The following is a 17,882-nucleotide window of genomic DNA, read 5'->3' as shown; positions in this document are numbered from 1 at the left end:
CACTAGCAAGACACCCGCCACATCCAATTGATCAAGCCACATATTATACCAGCCACATCTTAGACGTGGCGCAGACAGCTCTCACCCCTCCTCCCCCCCTCACCCCACCGCATCAGCTTTCCGCCGGGATCCGAGACATGCTGGAGGTCCGAGGCCCGACCGGCGGTTGCGTCACTGCGCTGGCGCCTTCGCAACCCACAGCCTACAGAGTCAAGAGTCATTAGCGGCCATGCAACTGTAACTGCACCTGCACCTGCACCTGTTTCGTGCCAGGACAAGCCCGCCAAACACCAATCATCCCACCACCACCACCACCACCACCAGCCTCAACCAACCTTGCTTGCTCTTTCTTCACGACAACGCCGCAACTGAAGCTACCGAATTCTTTCCTGCCTCTGTTTCCTTTCCCTTCGTTTCTGTTGTTGCTATCTCCAACACCATCCTCCGCCCTTGCAGCTTCATACGTTGTGCTGCTGACAGGTTAGATAATCCAAGAATCAAAACGAATCTGCAGCAAACCCTCCCGTCCTGCAACCCTTACCAAACTCCAGCACCTTCGGCCCAAGGTGGGGCAGAGGAGAGAGATAGAGAGAGAGGAGGAGACGAAGAGAGAGAGAAAGGTGCTATCAACATCTGGAGCCCTTTCTGTGCTCACACAGCTTCCTGACCGCCACGTGAAGAGCAACGCAAAAGGAGAGAGAGAAAAAAAAAGTCACTGCACCTTTTACAACCCTTTCCCAAGATTCACTCTTTCGCACACACACCCACACACCCACCCATCCACCCACCTATCCACACACACACACACACACACACAAACAGAGAGAGAGAGACACTGCGACAGGATAGTCTACAAGATCCAGACCCCCTTCCACCCACAAACCCTTGCATCTCTCAGCAAGCGCAACCAGCCTTCACCATGGACGAGGCCATCTCCAACTTCGTCGCCATCACGGCTGCCACCCCAGAGGCCGCTCGGGGCTTCCTGGAGATGACAAACAACAATATCGAACAGGCCATCCAGCTCTTCTTCGAGAGCCCCGACCTCCAGAACAGCTTCAACTCGGCCCCGGCCGCTACATCTTCCACCGCGCCCCCCGTGCCCTCGAGTACCCGGCCGAATGCCGGACGCCAGGACGAACGCGGCGTCATCCACATCGACAGCGATGACGACGAAGACACCGCCATGACGGTGGACGACATGGACGATAACTTTGGCCACGACGACTCCGATATAGCGGCTCATGCCCAGGTCGAGGCTATCGCCCGAAACGCGCAGGAGGAAGAAGATGCCGCCATGGCCAAGAGACTGCAGGAGGAGCTGTATGGAGGTGGTGGCGTCGGAGGAGGCGGCGGCGGTGGTGGCGTCGGCGGTGGATTCGGTGGTGGCCAGGACGACGTCAGATCGCCCATCGCACGAACCACGGAAACGCTGGTCGGAGGCTATGAAGGCGACGATGGTATGGACCTGGACACCATAATCCGGGCACAGATGAGACAGAGAGAGGCGGCCAGAGCTGCCCGAGGTACGTTGCACGGCATGGCGGTGAATTGGCGGCGTGCCCAGTACTCACAAAATGCGCATCCAGGTGGCGCCGCGAATCCCTTCAACCATAACCTGTCGATCTGGGATGACGACGGCCCGACCCCTCCCCAGCAGCCGGCCCAGGCAGCCTCGAACGAAGGGGGCAGCCGCGCGCAGCGACTCGCCGAGCTTTTCCGACCTCCCTACGACATCATGTCCAGGCTAGACTGGGACGAGGCGAGACAGGAGGGCAAGGACGAGAAGAAGTGGATCCTGGTCAACCTGCAGGACATGAGCGACTTCAACTGCCAGGCGCTGAACCGGGACATCTGGAAGGACGAGGCGATTCGCCACCTGCTGGAGGAGAGCTTCATCTTCCTGCAGTACGACAGGACCGCCATGGCGGCGCAGCAGTACATCAACTTTTACTTCCACGGGCACGGACACGAGAACCCCGAGAACTACCCGCACGTCGCCATAATCGACCCGCGGACGGGAGAGCAGGTCAAGGTGTGGAGCGGACGGCCGTTCCCGAGCGCGTCCGACTTCCACGCCCAGCTGGCCGAGTTCCTGGACCGCTACAGCCTCGCGGCCAACAGCAAGAACCCCGTCGTGGACCAGGCGGCGCCGCGCCCCAAGACGATCGACGTCGACCGCATGACGGAGGAGGAGATGCTGGAGATGGCGTTGCAGAACAGCCTCGCGGCGTCCAACGGTGGCAGCGGCAGCGGCAGCGGCAGCAGCAGCTCCAAGCCGACCTCGAACGTCATCGACCCCGATGCGCTTACCAAGTCCGAGTCTCCCAAGGTCGAGGCGGCGGAGGCTGAGGCGGCGTCAGCTTCCGCGTCGCAGAGCATCTGGACCAAGATTGCCAGCGACAAGCCGCACACGGAGCCCGAGAACAACCCGGCGACGACGACACGGATACAGTTCCGGCACCCGACGGGACGTGTCATCCGGCGGTTCACGCTCGACGACTCGGTGCGACGGATCTACGAGTGGCTCAAGTCGGAGCCGCTGGAGGGCAAGGGCGGCGTCGAGTTTGAGCTGAAGCGCATGCCGCAGGGCCAGGACCTGACGCAGGATCTCGACAAGACGATCCTGGAGGCCGGGCTCAAGCAGGGAACGGTCATGATCGAGTTCATCGAGGACTAGACTCGGAGGCTTTTACTTTGACGACTGGGCCGGAGAGGCAGATGTTTATGCAGGCAACGCAAGCGAGTGTCGGCCGGCGGGAGGGCGTCATCCACGGCATTTCACAACATCAAAGGCCAAGGGGTAAGCGGTGGCCAATAGATCTTGGGACGGGACAGGCGGGAGGAAAGCTCTTTGTCATTGCCTTTCCTCTTTTTTCTCTTCTTTTTCTTTCATCTTTCTCGCTTTCTCTTTGGGGTTTCGGTTTCTCACACACATACCACGAATCCATGACAAGGGTGAGGGGCATCCATGACCGGCTTGAGGATGGCCAGACAGGCAAGGCAGACAGGCAGACAGGCAGATAGGCAAGGATGCGGCTCGCCGAAGAAGGGCATATGGCAGCTACAAGTAGGGTAGATGATTACTGCATCGAATAGACAGACAGCCTGACACCTGACACCTGACATCTGACATAGGGACGTGTGTCCATTTTCTGTGAGTGAAGAAGACGTTGGCTGACATGGTTAGTGGCCGACCGCGTCGTCCACATCGAGACCATCATGGTCCCGGCATGCGCCGTTGGGCCTCAGTTGATGATGAATGGGACAAAGATGACGGGGTATTTGGCCTAGGTACTGACCATGTCTACTGACCTTAGGTGAAGGCGTTTCATGGCGGGCAAGACTAGCCTCTCACCTCGATCGGTGGCGTATCGCTGTGGCCAATCAAGCGAGCATCGCGGACGGGTTCCTGGACGGGGTGATGTATCTACCTGTGTAGGTAGCACGGGTAGATGATTGTGATTGGATGACAAGAGTGAATCTTTTTGGAGGTGCGAGGCGGTTTGATAACGATAAGCGACATATGGCCCGTGCATCCTCGCTTCGGACAGCCGGGGGCATGTGGGAGTGTTTTGGCTGCTGGCGGTCGCTGACCTTTGACTGGACAGGGACCCCAGGTCAGGTGGGGTTCGATTCACTGAGGGGGGAAGGGAAGGTTTGATCAACAGCGCTGGTTGCTGGTGAACCGACCCCTCGGTTACCGCATTTGAAGCCCGTGGCATAAACATGTTGGGTACCCATTTTACTGTGCCTACTTATCTACCTTACCTTACCTTACCATTGAGTACCTGACGTACGTACCATGTTAACAACGGGCGGGATAAGGTCCAATGGATGGATGGGTCGCAATTGGCATATCGACGTCCAGAGTATCCGTATCGTGTTGTGTGTAAAGCCTCTGCCGGGTTGGAGCTAGGACCGGCGAGGGAAAGTCGCATTCTCCATCCAGAAACCACCGTCACTTTCTTTTCCTGGATCGGGTGTCTTTCTCTCTCACACACTCTCTCGCTCTCTAAACAAACAAAACTAAACTCGGCCAACCGCCCACGTCCTCGCTCACGCCCAAGCCCAGTCCACGCCGCCACCACCGCCTTCTCCTTCTTTGTGCCACCTCCGTCTTCTCTCGTCCAGGCTGGTCTGGTCTGTCTTTTAGACTCCCTACCCCACACTCTGTCGCGTGTGTTTTGCTCGGCATCGTCCGTCTTGTCGAGTACGAGTACCTCGAGTCTACATATAGACATACGTACACACAGACACAGACACACACAAAGAGTAAGAGAGAGAGAGAGAGAGAAAGATTCCCCAGATCCGGGTTTAGGCGCAAAACGACTACTCAATTGTACAACCCACGACGACGACGCTTCCTTTTTCCCCCTTGCCCGCCCTTCTTCCTTGGGCCCCGTCTGCTTGTTTTGCTACTAGACATTGGTCCAATTTGGGGCATTGACGTCCAAGCACCCGCCCGACCCCGACTCGCCTCGCGAGGAGCGTGGAATCTGGAATCCTGTTTCTCCAAAATTCCATTCCTCCATCTTCTTGAAGAAAAAAGAGGAGAGACAAGACTCAGAGACAAGACTCAGACAAGACGCAGGCAAACGACACGAACGACGTACGGATCCCTCCTGCTTGGGACCCCGAACTACGTAGCAACACCACGGCTGACCTTTCGTTTTCCAAGATCTGATCAAATCGTTCTTCTGCCGCCGTCCTCGAAATCGCATCGTGGCGGACCCTGTGGCCTTCCACGACGACAGCCGCTTCCGTCCGTCGTCCGTCGTCACCCCACCGTCAACCCCGGGATCCCCTCGTCAACATCCTCCCTGCTCCCGCTGCCGCTCGTCCCAAAGTCCAAATCCCGACGAAAATAAGTTTCTCGCCCTACTCGGTAGTCTGCGTCCAATCTCCCTACAAACACGACGGCGACACGAGAGACGAACTGCCGCGCCGGCGCCCACGAACCACCACAGCCCATTGCACGCCGCTGACCAGTCCCTCCCGTCCACTCACAACCCCGCGACGCTGCCATTGCGCCGCACCTCCCTCTCGCCTGTCGCGCGACCACCGAATCCGCCTCCAAGTCTTGCCCTGCCCTGCCCTACCGTGCTCTGCCCGTTGCGTAGACCGCGAACATGGGGGACCGCGATCGCGGCATCGACGAGGGCAACGAGGCGCTTGACCCCGAGCTGCTCTACACCAAGGAGTACTGTATCGGTATGCGCCGCACCCAGCGCCGCCCCCGATGTCATTCGCTAACACGCAGGATCCCCTAGGCGGAGGAAGCTTTGGCAAGGTCTACAAGGGGTAAGCGTCAATCCCACCATCGAGCCTCGTCTGAGAGTGAGACTGAGACTGACCGCCGCTCTTTGTGCAGAGTCGACAAGCGTACCGGCCATGCTGTCGCCATCAAGATCATCGACATCGAGAGCGCCGAAGACGAGGTAGAAGACATCATCCAGGAGATTGCCATCCTGTCCGAGCTCCAGTCGCCCTATGTCACCAAATACTACGGCTCCTACGCCAAGGGCGCCGAGCTATGGATTGTCATGGAGTTCTGCTCCGGCGGGAGCTGCGCAGATCTGATGAAGCCCGGTCTGATAGGAGAGGATTACATCTCCATCATCATCCGCGAACTGCTGCTGGGCCTTGACTATTTGCACTCGGACAAGAAGCTGCACCGCGACGTCAAAGGTGAGTCAGGCCGCCATACCCTGCAGAGGATGATGACGGTCATCGTCTTCTTTTTCTTCTTCTTCTACAATAGAACCCTCCGTCTAACCTGCCACCAGCCGCAAACGTCCTCCTGAGTTCCAATGGCCAGGTCAAGCTTGCCGACTTTGGCGTCTCTGGGCAGCTCTCGGCCACCATGACCAAGAAGAACACCTTTGTCGGCACGCCCTTCTGGATGGCGCCCGAGGTAATTAAGCAGTCGGGCTACGACCACAAAGCAGACGTCTGGTCTCTCGGCATTACGGCTCTGGAGCTCGCCAACGGCGAACCGCCCTACGCCGACATCCACCCCATGAAGGTGCTTTTCTTGATTCCCAAGAACCCGCCCCCGCGCCTCGAAGGGAACTTTACAAAGGCGTTCAAGGACTTCATCGAGGCGTGTCTGCAACGGGACCCCAAAGAACGGCCCACGGCCAAGGACCTGCTGAAGCATCCCTTTATACGCCGCGCCAAGAAGACGAGCTACCTCACCGAGCTGATCGAAAGGCACTCCCGCTGGGCCGCCACCCACAAAGGCGACGACGACGAGAGCGACCAAGGGGGCGAGGAGTACCACGAGCGCCAGCAGGTCGATGAGGACATGTGGGACTTTGGCACCGTGAGGCTCGTGGGAGACCGCGGCGGTGTCGTCCCTCGGCCCGGACTTGGTGCGCTGGACGAGTCGGCCACCAACGCTAGAGCCGCCAGGTCTTTGGAGAACACGGACGACTACGGCGAGCGCTCCAGAGACAATAGCCCGACCAAGGTTCGCGATTTCGGCCGCGATCTCGCCATCGCATCCGACACCCTCAAGGTCGCAAGCGCCAACACGGGCACCTCTCGCCAAGCATCGCCGCAACGGAAGCCCGTGCCGGCCAGCGCGCCGCCCCAGACGCCGGCCAAGGTGCCTCTTCCAGTGTCGCCCGAGAAGATGCAGCGAGGCCCAGAGACTCCCAGGCCCATCTCCCGACTCATCCCGCCTGCCGTCCCCATCAGCCAATCTCCGGACTACGACCGAGAGCTACAGGCCCAGTTGCAGAGAGACATGGGCCTGCTGAGTCTAGGCCCCGTAATCCAGCCGGCTGCCGAGGTGGTGCAAAGCCAGGAGCAGACGACGCCGCGACCCCCGCCCCACGGGCCTCGGCCTAATACGAAGATGACGCCCATCTCCCTTCCAGACATTCCACCGTACCGTGGAAGCCCGCAGGCGCAGGCGCAGACGCAGGCGCAACAAGCGCCAATTAGGATACCGAGCCAGTCACCCAACGAGCAGCGGTATCGCCAGCCTTCAGGACAAGCGGCGGCGGTGGCGGCACCGCCTCCTCCGCTCAAGGCGCACGCGCTGCCTTCCAAGACGCAGACGCCGACGCCCGAACCAGCGGCGCCTTCGTCATTCCCTCCGCCGGCGCCTTCTAACCCGAACGGCGAGCTTGATGCGTTGAACGATGTCATTTTCCCCGCGCTCGAGGAGGCGCTCAAGAGGAGGCAGATCAGGCTGCAGCAGGCTTTCCGGCCTCAACAGGGCCTGTCTAGCCCTGCGGTCATGAACCAGGTGACGCCCAAGCAGCAGCGAGCCGAGGCGGCTCACGAGAAGCTGCGGAAGCTCGTATATAAGCTCGCCCATGTGTGCAAGGAGATTGACCACTACGACAAGGCGGAACCCGTGGGCATGGGAAGAGATGTGGGCACCTTTCTGGAGGGCCTGCTGGAGGAGATTCTTGTCAGGGTTGAACCCCTCGACGAGGAGGATGTTGCGGCGTGAGCCGTCTGATGGTCCAGGCGGATGTGTGAGAGGCGGGACAACATACAGGGGGGATGCTTGGTGGGCGGGCTAGACGAGCAGCATTGGGTTCGAATGATGGCGACCCGCCGCCGGCCACGAGCGACCTGCAAGGTGGGATAGAAGATGGGGAGGAGGGTCGGAACGGCGAGCATTGCAAGCCCCGTCGACGACATGACAGCACCAACAACAACAACAACGACCACGACAACGATAAACGGCGTTCTGGAGGAGACTACTACTAGTACATATAAACGAAAGACTACAACACGAAGGGCCCTCGCGGGGGGTGTGTTGGCACGACTAGACGACAGACATGGCACGACACGAGGCGGCCCCTCCTGATGCTCTGGCATGCTCGCTATGCGCCCGTACTTCTTTCTTCTCAGACCAGGAAGAGGGAACAACGAGTGGCGAGTCCGGGGGGGGTTCGAAGGATGGAGGGGGGGAAAGAGGGATGGACGGGATGCAAGACGTCTTTTTCTCTTATTCTTTTCTATTTCTCTTTGTATTATACCCAGCATTTACCAAGAATTGAGTACGTGCGCCCCTTACGAGGCCCGGGTTGATACCCTGGGGCGTCTGACGCAGGACGAAGGAGGCGTCTGTGTGATGATGGCACATGGGCTGTTCCGTTTCTCACCGCGGCAGACGTTTCTTAACTTCTCGTTGACTTTTTGGTAAGGGAATTGTCGACATCCAAGCCCTGCGGCAATGCGGATGTAATTAGTGTTGATTGCGACAGGGGAATCATTCTACCAGCCGCGTACCAATGTACAGTTCCATTCTCCACACGTCGAGGTCTAGACGCCGGCTGGCGAGGTATATTCTGTGAAGCTCCAATACTATGCCGTAAGCGAAGCGAAGCCTGGGCGACGGAGCCATGAGATCAACTGGTTAGGCCGAAGTCCACCGCTCATCCGAGGAGGAGGAGTGTAATACATGGTCATGATCCTGGGCCACAGCTGAGTCTGTGCGGCAGCGAGCGTTTGTTCAGGACTCTATTTACGACAGACCCTTGCTTTGGGGCTGGATTGAGTTAAGAGAAGAGGGGGCTAGAAGGTAGGGGGGGAGCTTGAAGAGGTCCCAATGGGAATGGGAAAAAAAAGAGCGTGATGAGAGGGACACGAACCAAAGTCGTTGGACGACGATGGAGCATGGCGAGGCCGTTACCTTAAGAGCCGGAACCCCAAGAGCGGCAGGTCGCAACGGGGCTAGGCAACCTGAAACCAGACGGGGGTGGGCTCGTCTTGGAGAAGAGAACTACGGTGGTGATACGGGACGCCTTTTCTCTTTCGTCTTTTACATGGGGTGGGCGAGTCATGGACCCTGAGGTTCCTATCACCACCGCCCACCACCACCACCCACCACCACCGCATTGACGATGGCTGGCCTTGCTGGGCGAATGTCAACCGGGGGAGGGGGGAGAGCGTTCCTGGGTTCTTGCGGCGATACCCGTGGGTGATCCATGATCCCGGGATCTGTATGGACTCTGTCCGTCCGTCTGTCTGTCTCTCTGCCCGTGACTCCATTCGGGACGAGTCAATCCAGTCTTGGGATGGAAACGCTGGGCGTTGCATGGGAGAGGTTCTTGGCCCAAATGGCTGTACATCGTACACACATGGTATCCTCTTTTCCCCTTTGCCTATTCCGTCCACGACTCCCTTGCTCTTTTGGTGCGTATAGACACCCGGTTCGGCGTGCTGCCGGGGGGAGGGGGATGTTCGTGGACTGCCAAGAGAGTCTTGAGTTGAGTTCTCCCCCCCTTCTAACCTCCCAAGCCAAGGGATTCCCCGAGACGTCGAGGAAGCCAAGCGGTGCACACCTTGGAGTAGGAGGCGAACTTTTGGATGGTGTACTGTGTTGGTGGACTCCATAACGGATAGCGTAGGAAGCACAGATCCGAGATCCGAGGACGAAGAGGAAGCTGAAGTAGAAGAGGAGGAGGAGGAGGAGGAGGAGAAGGAGGAGGAGGAGGGATATGTCGTCTCTCTCTTAAGGCATGCCTGCGCCGTCTTCTGGCCCCCTCCCCTCCTCCTCCGTCCGTCTCTTTGAATGGAAGGGTTTCGGACTTTCTCTGCATCTCTCCTCGCTCCTTGCTTTTGGTAGTTGGTTTTTTTTCCTCATCAACTCTCCATACCCTTCCGAATATGATGGCGTGTTGATTACGTTCTCATCATCTTTTTTGGACCCAAACCACGACGGCGGCGATTTTCTATCAGGAAAGACAACAAAGCAAGAAGGACGTCCCAACTTCCACTCATTCCCCTTCCTCCCACTCTGTTTCTCTCTTTGGTCATATCTTGTTTCTGTTTTTGTTGTTGGCATTTGATCCATACGTGCCTTTCTGACGGGGTAATCTTATAATCCTACGAGAGAGGACCGAGAACCTTTTTCGTGTCGTTTCTCTCAGCTGCTTCCTCTGACCTTCCACTTGCTTCATCGCTGGCTTCGTCGGCCGTTCTCGTCTCACTTCCAAAGAGTTGTTGACCAGGTCACGAATCCCTCGCAAGAGAAAAGTACGACATCATCGGCCGAACCCTTCACCTCAGAGACGTCGCATAACCACCATATCTCACACAGCCTGTGTTATCACCAGGCCACCAGCTACTATTGCTCTTACAACCGCTCGTCTACATCTCATAATCAACCAATACCACTCACTGCCAACTACCTCTGCAACCCCCTTCACCCTTCTTCTTCCCTCACTCGTTCAACTACAGCCATTAGGGGCCGAACCTTCAATCAGTCTTTCGCCATCACTCGTCTGCACGATCGATCCTGATCGAGCCCAACCAACCACCGTCGACACAGTGTTTCCGTGTTCGAGACAGTGCCGAAGGAGGCTGGTTTTCGATCCTACCTAAACGAACAGTCCCCGAAACCCCCTCTCATCACAGCTGGGCCGAGTGTTTTTGCAACATATAACTCTAGCGTGGTCGTCCTCGGATCGCCACCACCCGACGAAAAGATCGAATCGACGATGAAGACGACAACGACAACGACAACGACAACGACGACGAGGGCGGTGCTGCTCGCCCTCCTCGGCGGCGGCGGCCTCGTCCGGGCCGCGGCGAACTTGTGCTTCTTCCCGGGCGGCATCCAGGCCCGCGACGTGCCGTGCGACCCGACGGCCGAGGTCAGCATGTGCTGCGGCAGCGTCAACGCGTGCCTGAGCAACGGGCTTTGCAAGCTCGAGGACACGTTCAACGACACGGGCATCGCCTACGCGCGGGGGACGTGTTCGGACCCGACGTGGCAGAGCCCGGTGTGTCCGCAGAACTGCGTGCTGAGTGAGTCTTTGTCTCTTCCTCCTTCTATTTACCTACCATGATTCCTGGACACATCTTGGTGGGCGAGTTCGGACGAGAGGGAGGGGAACCCGTGAGAGGGCAAGAGGCGGTGAACAGCATCACTGACACCCAACTCGCTCCAGACCAGGACACGCGACACAACAGGTCGGCTTTTGACTTCCGGTTCAACGGCGTGCAGGTGTGGCAGTGCGACAGCCAGGGGTTCGGCGTGCCGGGCAAGTTCTGCTGCGAGTCCGCCGCCGAGAAGACGCGGTGCTGCAGCACGCCAACCGCCGTCTTCGGGCCCCTGATCGCCGCGACGCGGGGCAACGCCGCCGCCGTGCAGAGCTTGAACGCGGTCGGCAGTGTCCAGTCCTCGCCGACGCCGACCGGGTCGTACGGGGGCGTCACGGGCACGCCGAGCGCGACGGCGGTGCCGACGATGACGAGCAAGATCCCGGCGACGCCGGGCGGGGCGGAAGCGAGCTCGCCCACGGGGTCGAACAATAACGGCAGTAGCAGTGGCGGCGGCGGCGACGACGATCAAGAGGGCGGGCAGCGGGGGCTGGGCAACGTGGCGATCGTGGGCATGGGCATCGGCGCGAGCGTCGGCGGCGCGCTGCTGGTTGCCGCGGGCGTCATGTGGTGGCTGCGCAAGGAGAGGAAGAGGAGCGGACCCATGGAGCTGGACGGGTCGAGCACGCACGGCGGCGGCGGCGGCGGCGGCGGCGGAGGAGGAGGCATCGGCGGCGGCATGGGAGTCACGGGAGGCGACCTGTCGAGGTCGGACACAGGGCGGATCGCGTACGGCGGGATGAACCTCAACAACGGCACGGGGACGGTCAGCTCGATGGGCACGGGCACGTACGCGATGACGGGCAACAGCATGGTCGTGAGGCGGCTAAGCAGCGACTGGGACGGCAGCCCCGGCGGGTTCGGCGGCGGCAGCGGCGGGAATTATCAGATGGCCGAGATCGACGGCAAGGAGACGTTCATAGTGGCGGAGCCGCAGGCGCCGGCGAGGAAGAAGAGCTTGTACGAGCTGCCGTAGTTGGTGCACGTTGACGCGGGTTCGCATGTAAGTGGACGAGAGAAATCGAGATGGGGGGGAACTGTACAAAGGGGGGGACGCTGGGGACGTGTGGGCGGGTTGATGATACCTTCATACTTGGATAGCGGGATTTAACTTTTCAATTCTTCATCATTTCATTTTTGAACCGGTCACCAGGATGAAGCTCAATAGCCCGGGAGCTTCTCTCACTCTCACAGGCCTTGGGAGGATGGGATGAGACCCTGATATCAAGGTGCGATGATGGGCTCGTCGTCCAACAAGCCTCATCTCTATAAACGATCCGGTCGTTTTCCGTTGAACGACATTATGCCAGCAAGGGTGTGGGTAACATCACCAGGGTTGTCGATGGACACCCCGTACGCCATCCCGTCCGGCGACCGAGTGGCCGGCCATCACCACGTCTCACGGAAACAGCAGATACGCGGCGCGAGGGATTCGCCCGTAAACCTTGACTCGACTCGGGTCACGAACATGTGCCGCGCTTTACGGAGTTGTTCCGGTCAGTATCACGGGCGAGAGCCAACCTTGGGGCGGATGGTTGGGATGTTGGGAATATCGGTGCTGTTGCTCCACGGTCATGATCAACAGGGACCCTGAGGCTTCGATGTGACGCTGTCGGTCTTGACGGGGGGGTTCACGCAGACACATAAACACACAGGCGGGCACATGGCGATAGCCGGCTTCTCCTCGAATCTCTCCAAGGGTGTTATGGAGTATCAGTTGGTCAGTCTTTTGTCATGATGCGGCTCTCCCCTCTCACGCCTGTCGACTGTCTCTCGAATCTCGGCGAAGCTCCGCGTGGGAGCAGAGCAACCTGGCGTTGTCTTTTCGGCGAATAAGTTGTGTAGATCAGCATCCATACTGATCAAGATCTGGGACAGGCGTATGAAGGGCGGAGTACGTATGTCATTGCGGTGGCGACGCATTATGGATTGGAAGCCTCGTTGCGTGGATGCCATTTCAGATTTCCGGGGGAAGTTTGTCGTGTGTGAGTGGGCAAAGGCCACTCTCGGGGGGGTGTGCGTGAGGAGTGGGGAGGACATTTGGGACTTGAAAGCGTCGTTGTTCGCCCTCAACTCGTGGATAGGTTGGTGGGTGATTGGGTGGTCGCAACTGACGGGTGCGAGTGTGAGTCTGAGAGCACAGGGATACAGGGGTGTCGCAGCAGTCAAGTTCGCCGAGACGTCTCATGAGGTATGATTGTCGATGGAAAAGAGCAACAGTGGAGGATGGGATAAAACCATGCACCCTGGGCCCAGCACCAGGCGGCATCGTATGTTCCTAACAGAGCTGGTGCGGGCTGGTTTTCCGCGGGCCGTTGACATTCAAGGTCTTTGATGAGATGAAGTCGACGCTCGAATAGCCTTTGAGAGTTGAGTTACTGGGGTTACGTTGTACACGTATGCTAAGAATGCGTGATAGCCTGGGAAACGACGCTCCGAGCCGTCACAATAACAGAGTTCAACCCGTAAGTCCATCTTGAAAGGCCCCGGAGTTCGGGCGACGGCTTGTGACGAGACGATGCAAGTCCGGCATTGTGGACGGGGGGGGGGGGGGGGCCGCAAGAATAGACCAGTGGCGAAGAGTGTCTCCGTGAGACCCCGCGTCTGCGATCTCACCAAAAGTCAAGACGAGATCTCCTTGCTTTCTTGAGAACGACAAAGTTCAGCGGGCTTCTGATTCAAGAGAACCGAGGGCGAGACGACTTCGGGAATCCATGACTTTCTCCAAGACGCACGATGACTGAGGCGCTGGAATGGAGGTATATGAACGGTTGTATGATACACAAATCCGCCGCCCGTTGACAAAACCCGCAACGGGAGGAGCCCCGGGATGCGGTAAGAAGTCATCCCTGAAGGCCACGACCCCCCCTTCTACAACGGCAGCCCCGAATTCAGCTGAGCCGGGGTCCTCCCCGATAGGTCTGACAAAGCACAGCCGGGGCCGGCCTGGTGCTGAGACGCGTGGATGGTACGCCCCCCCCCCGTTGGCACCGAGCACCAACGACGTGTGCCGTTTCTTGGGTGGAGCCGGTAGGTGACTGATGTCGTGTTTCCCGCCGCAGTTCGTTTTATTGATGTTTAAAAACACCTATATGCCGCCGGCATAAGCAGACATTGACGCCCGTCTGCTGAATTCTTGGGCCGTGCCATACCTAGGGGCAGGCCGGTCAACTTTGGATGATGTGCTATTCTGGTTTGCGATCCGTCACATGCCGTACACCAAGTCGTGAGACATGGGAATTCTGAGTTTGTATCCGATTTGTCGTTGAAGGGCTTTGGTAGATAGATAGTAATGTTGTCGCCTAAAGATTGAAATCTATCGCTGATGTTGGGTTGTCACCCAGGCTGTTCTCGACAAAAGCATCACATGGTTGGGAACGAGGTTGTAGACAAGTGCCTCACAAGTGCCTTCACGAGCAATGCTTTGAGAATGTAGTGAGCGCAACATTGTGACTCTATTTTGTTCACTCAAGTTGATGGGATTCCTGCCCGAGATTTACACTCACGTGGCCGGCAAGGATGCATGTTTGCCGCCACCAGTCAGACAATATCATGTACCTGAGGCACATGGACTGGAAATCTCAAACCGGGTGACGTTTGTCTTGCCTCTACACTCTAACCTGCGGTGGGGCTCTTCCACGGAGATCGTCTGCCCGTTAAGATTGGCGTTTGGAGTAAGATTGGCGCCGAGAGCGTGGGTTGTGTGGGGAGCAAATAGGCCGGGAACGACGTTGCGATTCCCATTTCAAAACGGCCCCCTGTGATAGGCATGACATTAACGCTAATTGTAAGCCTGTCCCCGAAGTTCAAATGTTTGTTGTAGAGCCCAAAACCAGTAGGTGGTTGCCTACTTTAGTCTCGTTGAACGTTTCGTGAGTGGACACGAATCGAGTGGCTTCATGATTGTGATCCATTAACACGAGCCGAAACACGAGCCGGCATTGCACCGCGGCTTGGTTGAGATCATTGATTGCATAGCTTGGGACCTAGGGGAGCTGGGGCGAATTTCAAACGTTCAAGTATTAAAAGCTAGTTCCAAATGCTGGTTTGTGGGTGTGATACCTTGAAACCAACGTCCAATGCTGTGGTCGAGGATGGTCGCAACACGACCTCCAAAACAGGACAGCATCTAGCATATTTATGAGAGGATACCGATGTTCGTAACGAAGTTAATAGTTCGTGGGCTGGACATACCTCTTCACACGCGAAGAATTAAAAGATTTGATGCCTACATTTAGACCGGACATCTTCGCGAATCCCGACCAGCACCTTCACAGCGCAGAGTCGGACCGCATGAAGTCTCCGGGCCCGACGGCTCCATTTAACGTCGGGCACCCACTTATGGGCACCCCCCACATTTGGGCACCCCAAAAATGCCTCAACACCATGACCAGCCTCCTCATTCCTCCCACCTCCAACCATCACAACAATTACAATACTTATCCAAACAACTTCATTTTTTGGGAATACCTTCTTCTATACCTTATGGTCCAATACACTGAAGATGAGGTCCAGCAAGCGATTGAAGCCATCAGCAACGGCATGGCCATAAAGAGGGCAGGCATTGTGTATGGCATTCCAAGATCAACCCTTCAGCATCGACTTAATGGCAAGCAGGCCAGAAAAGCTGCGTTTTCTGACCTTCAGAGGCTTTCCCCTGATCAGGAGCATAAGCTGGCTGAATGGATTCGCATTCAACATGCCCTTGGAGTTGCCCCAACCCATCTGCAAGTGAAGCTATTCGCAGAAAGGATCCTCCATGCTATGGGAGACACAGAGCCCATAGGAAAGGGCTGGGTTTCTGCCTTCATGAGGAGAAATCCTTCAGTCAAGGTTCAGAGAAGTCGCCCTATCGATTCTAGACGTGTTAATGGGGCATCTACTGAGGTCATCAGGGACTGGTTCAAACTCCTTGCCATACCAGAGATCATCAGCATCAAACCAGCCAATAGATACAACATGGATGAGACTGGTATCCTTGAGGGCCAGGGATCTAATGGGCTGGTGCTGGGCATGTCTGAGACGAAGTCTGTCCGCAAGAAACAGCCTGGGTCAAGGGCATGGGTATCTGTTATCGAATGCATCTCTGCCCTGGGCCATGCCCTTGATCCCCTCATTATATATAAGGGCAAGACAGTCCAGCAGCAGTGGTTTCCTCTAGATCTTGGCCCTTATGAAGGATGGCAATTTACTGCAACAGAGAATGGATGGACTACAGACGACACTGCAGTTGAATGGCTGCAGAAGGTCTTCCTCCCTCAGACTGTCCCTCAGACTGCCTCCCAGGGCAAGGAGGGCAAGGATGAGGCTAGACTATTGATTGTTGATGGCCATGGGAGTCACACAACGACGGAATTTATGTGGATATGTTATATTAATAACGTCTACCTCCTATTCCTTCCACCACATACCTCCCATGTCCTCCAGCCACTAGACCAGTCAGTCTTCAGCCCTGTGAAGGTGGCCTATAGGAAGGAGCTTGGATATCTCAGTCACTGGAATGACTCTACTGTTATAGGCAAGAGAAGCTTCCTTGGATGTTATCAAAAGGCTCGTCTGGCAGGCCTGACGATGCAGAACATCAGAAGTGGATGGAAATGGACTGGCCTATGGCCTGTTTCTATAGCAAAGCCCCTTATGAGCAAGTTGCTGCTCCCATCAACACCAAGGGCATCAGATCAGGCCAGCAAAGGGCAGTCTGGAGGCCAGGGAGATAAAGAATGGGCATCTGCGTCATCTGCAGTAGTATGGTCGACGCCAAGGAAGATGAAGGACCTGGCTGGGCAACTGAAGCTATTCACAGAGCTGGACAATGATGTCCATACTCAACGCCTCCTTTTCATGAAGGTGAAAAAAGGCTTCAGCGAGCAGGCCTATGAGCTGGCAACTGCCCAGCATAAGCTGGAGCTCCTGCAGGCCCAAGTCACCAATAATGCAGCAAGGAAAAGAAGGACAGTCCAGATCGACCCAAACACCAAGTTCGCTAATATCAAGGACATCCAGAAGGCTCAAATTGAGGCTGGCGAAAAAGAGGATATCACGGATGAGTCCAGCGAGTCTGATTTACCTAGTGAAGCTGAAAGCTGTATTGTGGTGGCATCTAGAAGAGTGCAATAATTAATTGAAGTCGATGGTTATGATGGAGATGGCTTCATTTTTGGGGTGCCCAAATGTGGGGGGTGCCCATAAGTGGGTGCCCGACGTTACATTGTGCCTTAAGCGTACGTAGACGACACATCGATGGCCAACCATTCTTAACGGAACGGTACTGCGCCTTCTGTCTCTTGCGAGGCTTCGCGTCACATTTCCACTCAAGAGTCAAACACGTGGCTCAGTCCCTGGAAAGAGAGGGTAGATCAAGGGGCGGTGGCTTAGATGTAAGCATCGGCTGGAAGCTCAAGCGCCTCAACTCGACCGCGACCAGGACCCCGATCTTGGCGTTACTATCTTTATCTGGCGCAGCACACATGGATGCCCTCCATCATTGGCCAAGATACACCGATGCGGCCCCACAGAAAACGCCCGGAAGAATAGGCAAAAAGAAGCTTTTGTGACAAGATCTGCGGGCGAAAACAAGGTGCATGCAAGAGGATTCTCGCCTCGACAAGCGCGACTGGCAGAGAGCACAACAGCCCATCACAAACAATACCATGAAAGAACATTTGCAGACGCCACAGGGTCGCAACCCCACAAGCAGGTGGCGGTTGAGCCAAAAAAGAGCACTGGGTCGATCATGTGATGAAAGACTGGCTGGGGGAGGTTGGTGACCACCACTCGCGGCGCAGCAGGGTTGAAGCTACAGGGCAGCCGATGCCGTCAGACGTCAGAGGCGTCTTACATGCATTTCATGTATACCGTTTTGTGTTTACATGCTTGATATAATAGATCGTCCACAAAAACAAACCCTGATCTCTTAACATCAGCAACAGCCACGAACGACCTCTATCTGCCTCTGGGATACAGCATTAATTCCCAACTATCTTGTTTACCTCCAAAGTTTGAATTCCCTGTCGCGATACACCACA

General features: G+C 56.8%; 3 protein-coding genes across 3 annotated transcripts; all 3 read left to right on the top strand.

Moving 5' to 3' along the window:
• Nucleotides 1-919: 919 nt before the first annotated feature.
• CH63R_11180 (UBX domain-containing protein) lies at nt 920-2,680 on the top strand (the record flags this gene model as incomplete). Its single annotated transcript, XM_018306154.1, has 2 exons — nt 920-1,526; nt 1,590-2,680. 2 exons carry the CDS (start codon nt 920-922, stop codon nt 2,678-2,680), a joined length of 1,698 nt encoding a protein of 565 aa, XP_018152995.1.
• A 2,452-nt stretch (nt 2,681-5,132) lies between these two features.
• Nucleotides 5,133-7,471, top strand: CH63R_11179 (Ste ste20 ysk protein kinase; the record flags this gene model as incomplete). Its single annotated transcript, XM_018306153.1, has 4 exons — nt 5,133-5,214; nt 5,274-5,304; nt 5,375-5,691; nt 5,790-7,471. 4 exons carry the CDS (start codon nt 5,133-5,135, stop codon nt 7,469-7,471), a joined length of 2,112 nt encoding a protein of 703 aa, XP_018152994.1.
• A 3,001-nt stretch (nt 7,472-10,472) lies between these two features.
• On the top strand, nt 10,473-11,833 carry CH63R_11178 (uncharacterized protein; the record flags this gene model as incomplete). Its single annotated transcript, XM_018306152.1, has 2 exons — nt 10,473-10,782; nt 10,926-11,833. The coding sequence occupies 2 exons, from the start codon at nt 10,473-10,475 to the stop codon at nt 11,831-11,833; spliced, it is 1,218 nt and encodes a 405-aa protein (XP_018152993.1).
• Nucleotides 11,834-17,882: the final 6,049 nt, after the last annotated feature.

The sequence above is a fragment of the Colletotrichum higginsianum genome, chromosome 8, assembly GCF_001672515.1.
Source record: "Colletotrichum higginsianum IMI 349063 chromosome 8, whole genome shotgun sequence".
Taxonomy (NCBI): Eukaryota; Fungi; Ascomycota; class Sordariomycetes; order Glomerellales; family Glomerellaceae; genus Colletotrichum; species Colletotrichum higginsianum.
Note: the sequence above shows the minus strand (reverse complement) of the source record. Positions and strands in the feature narration are given on the sequence as shown.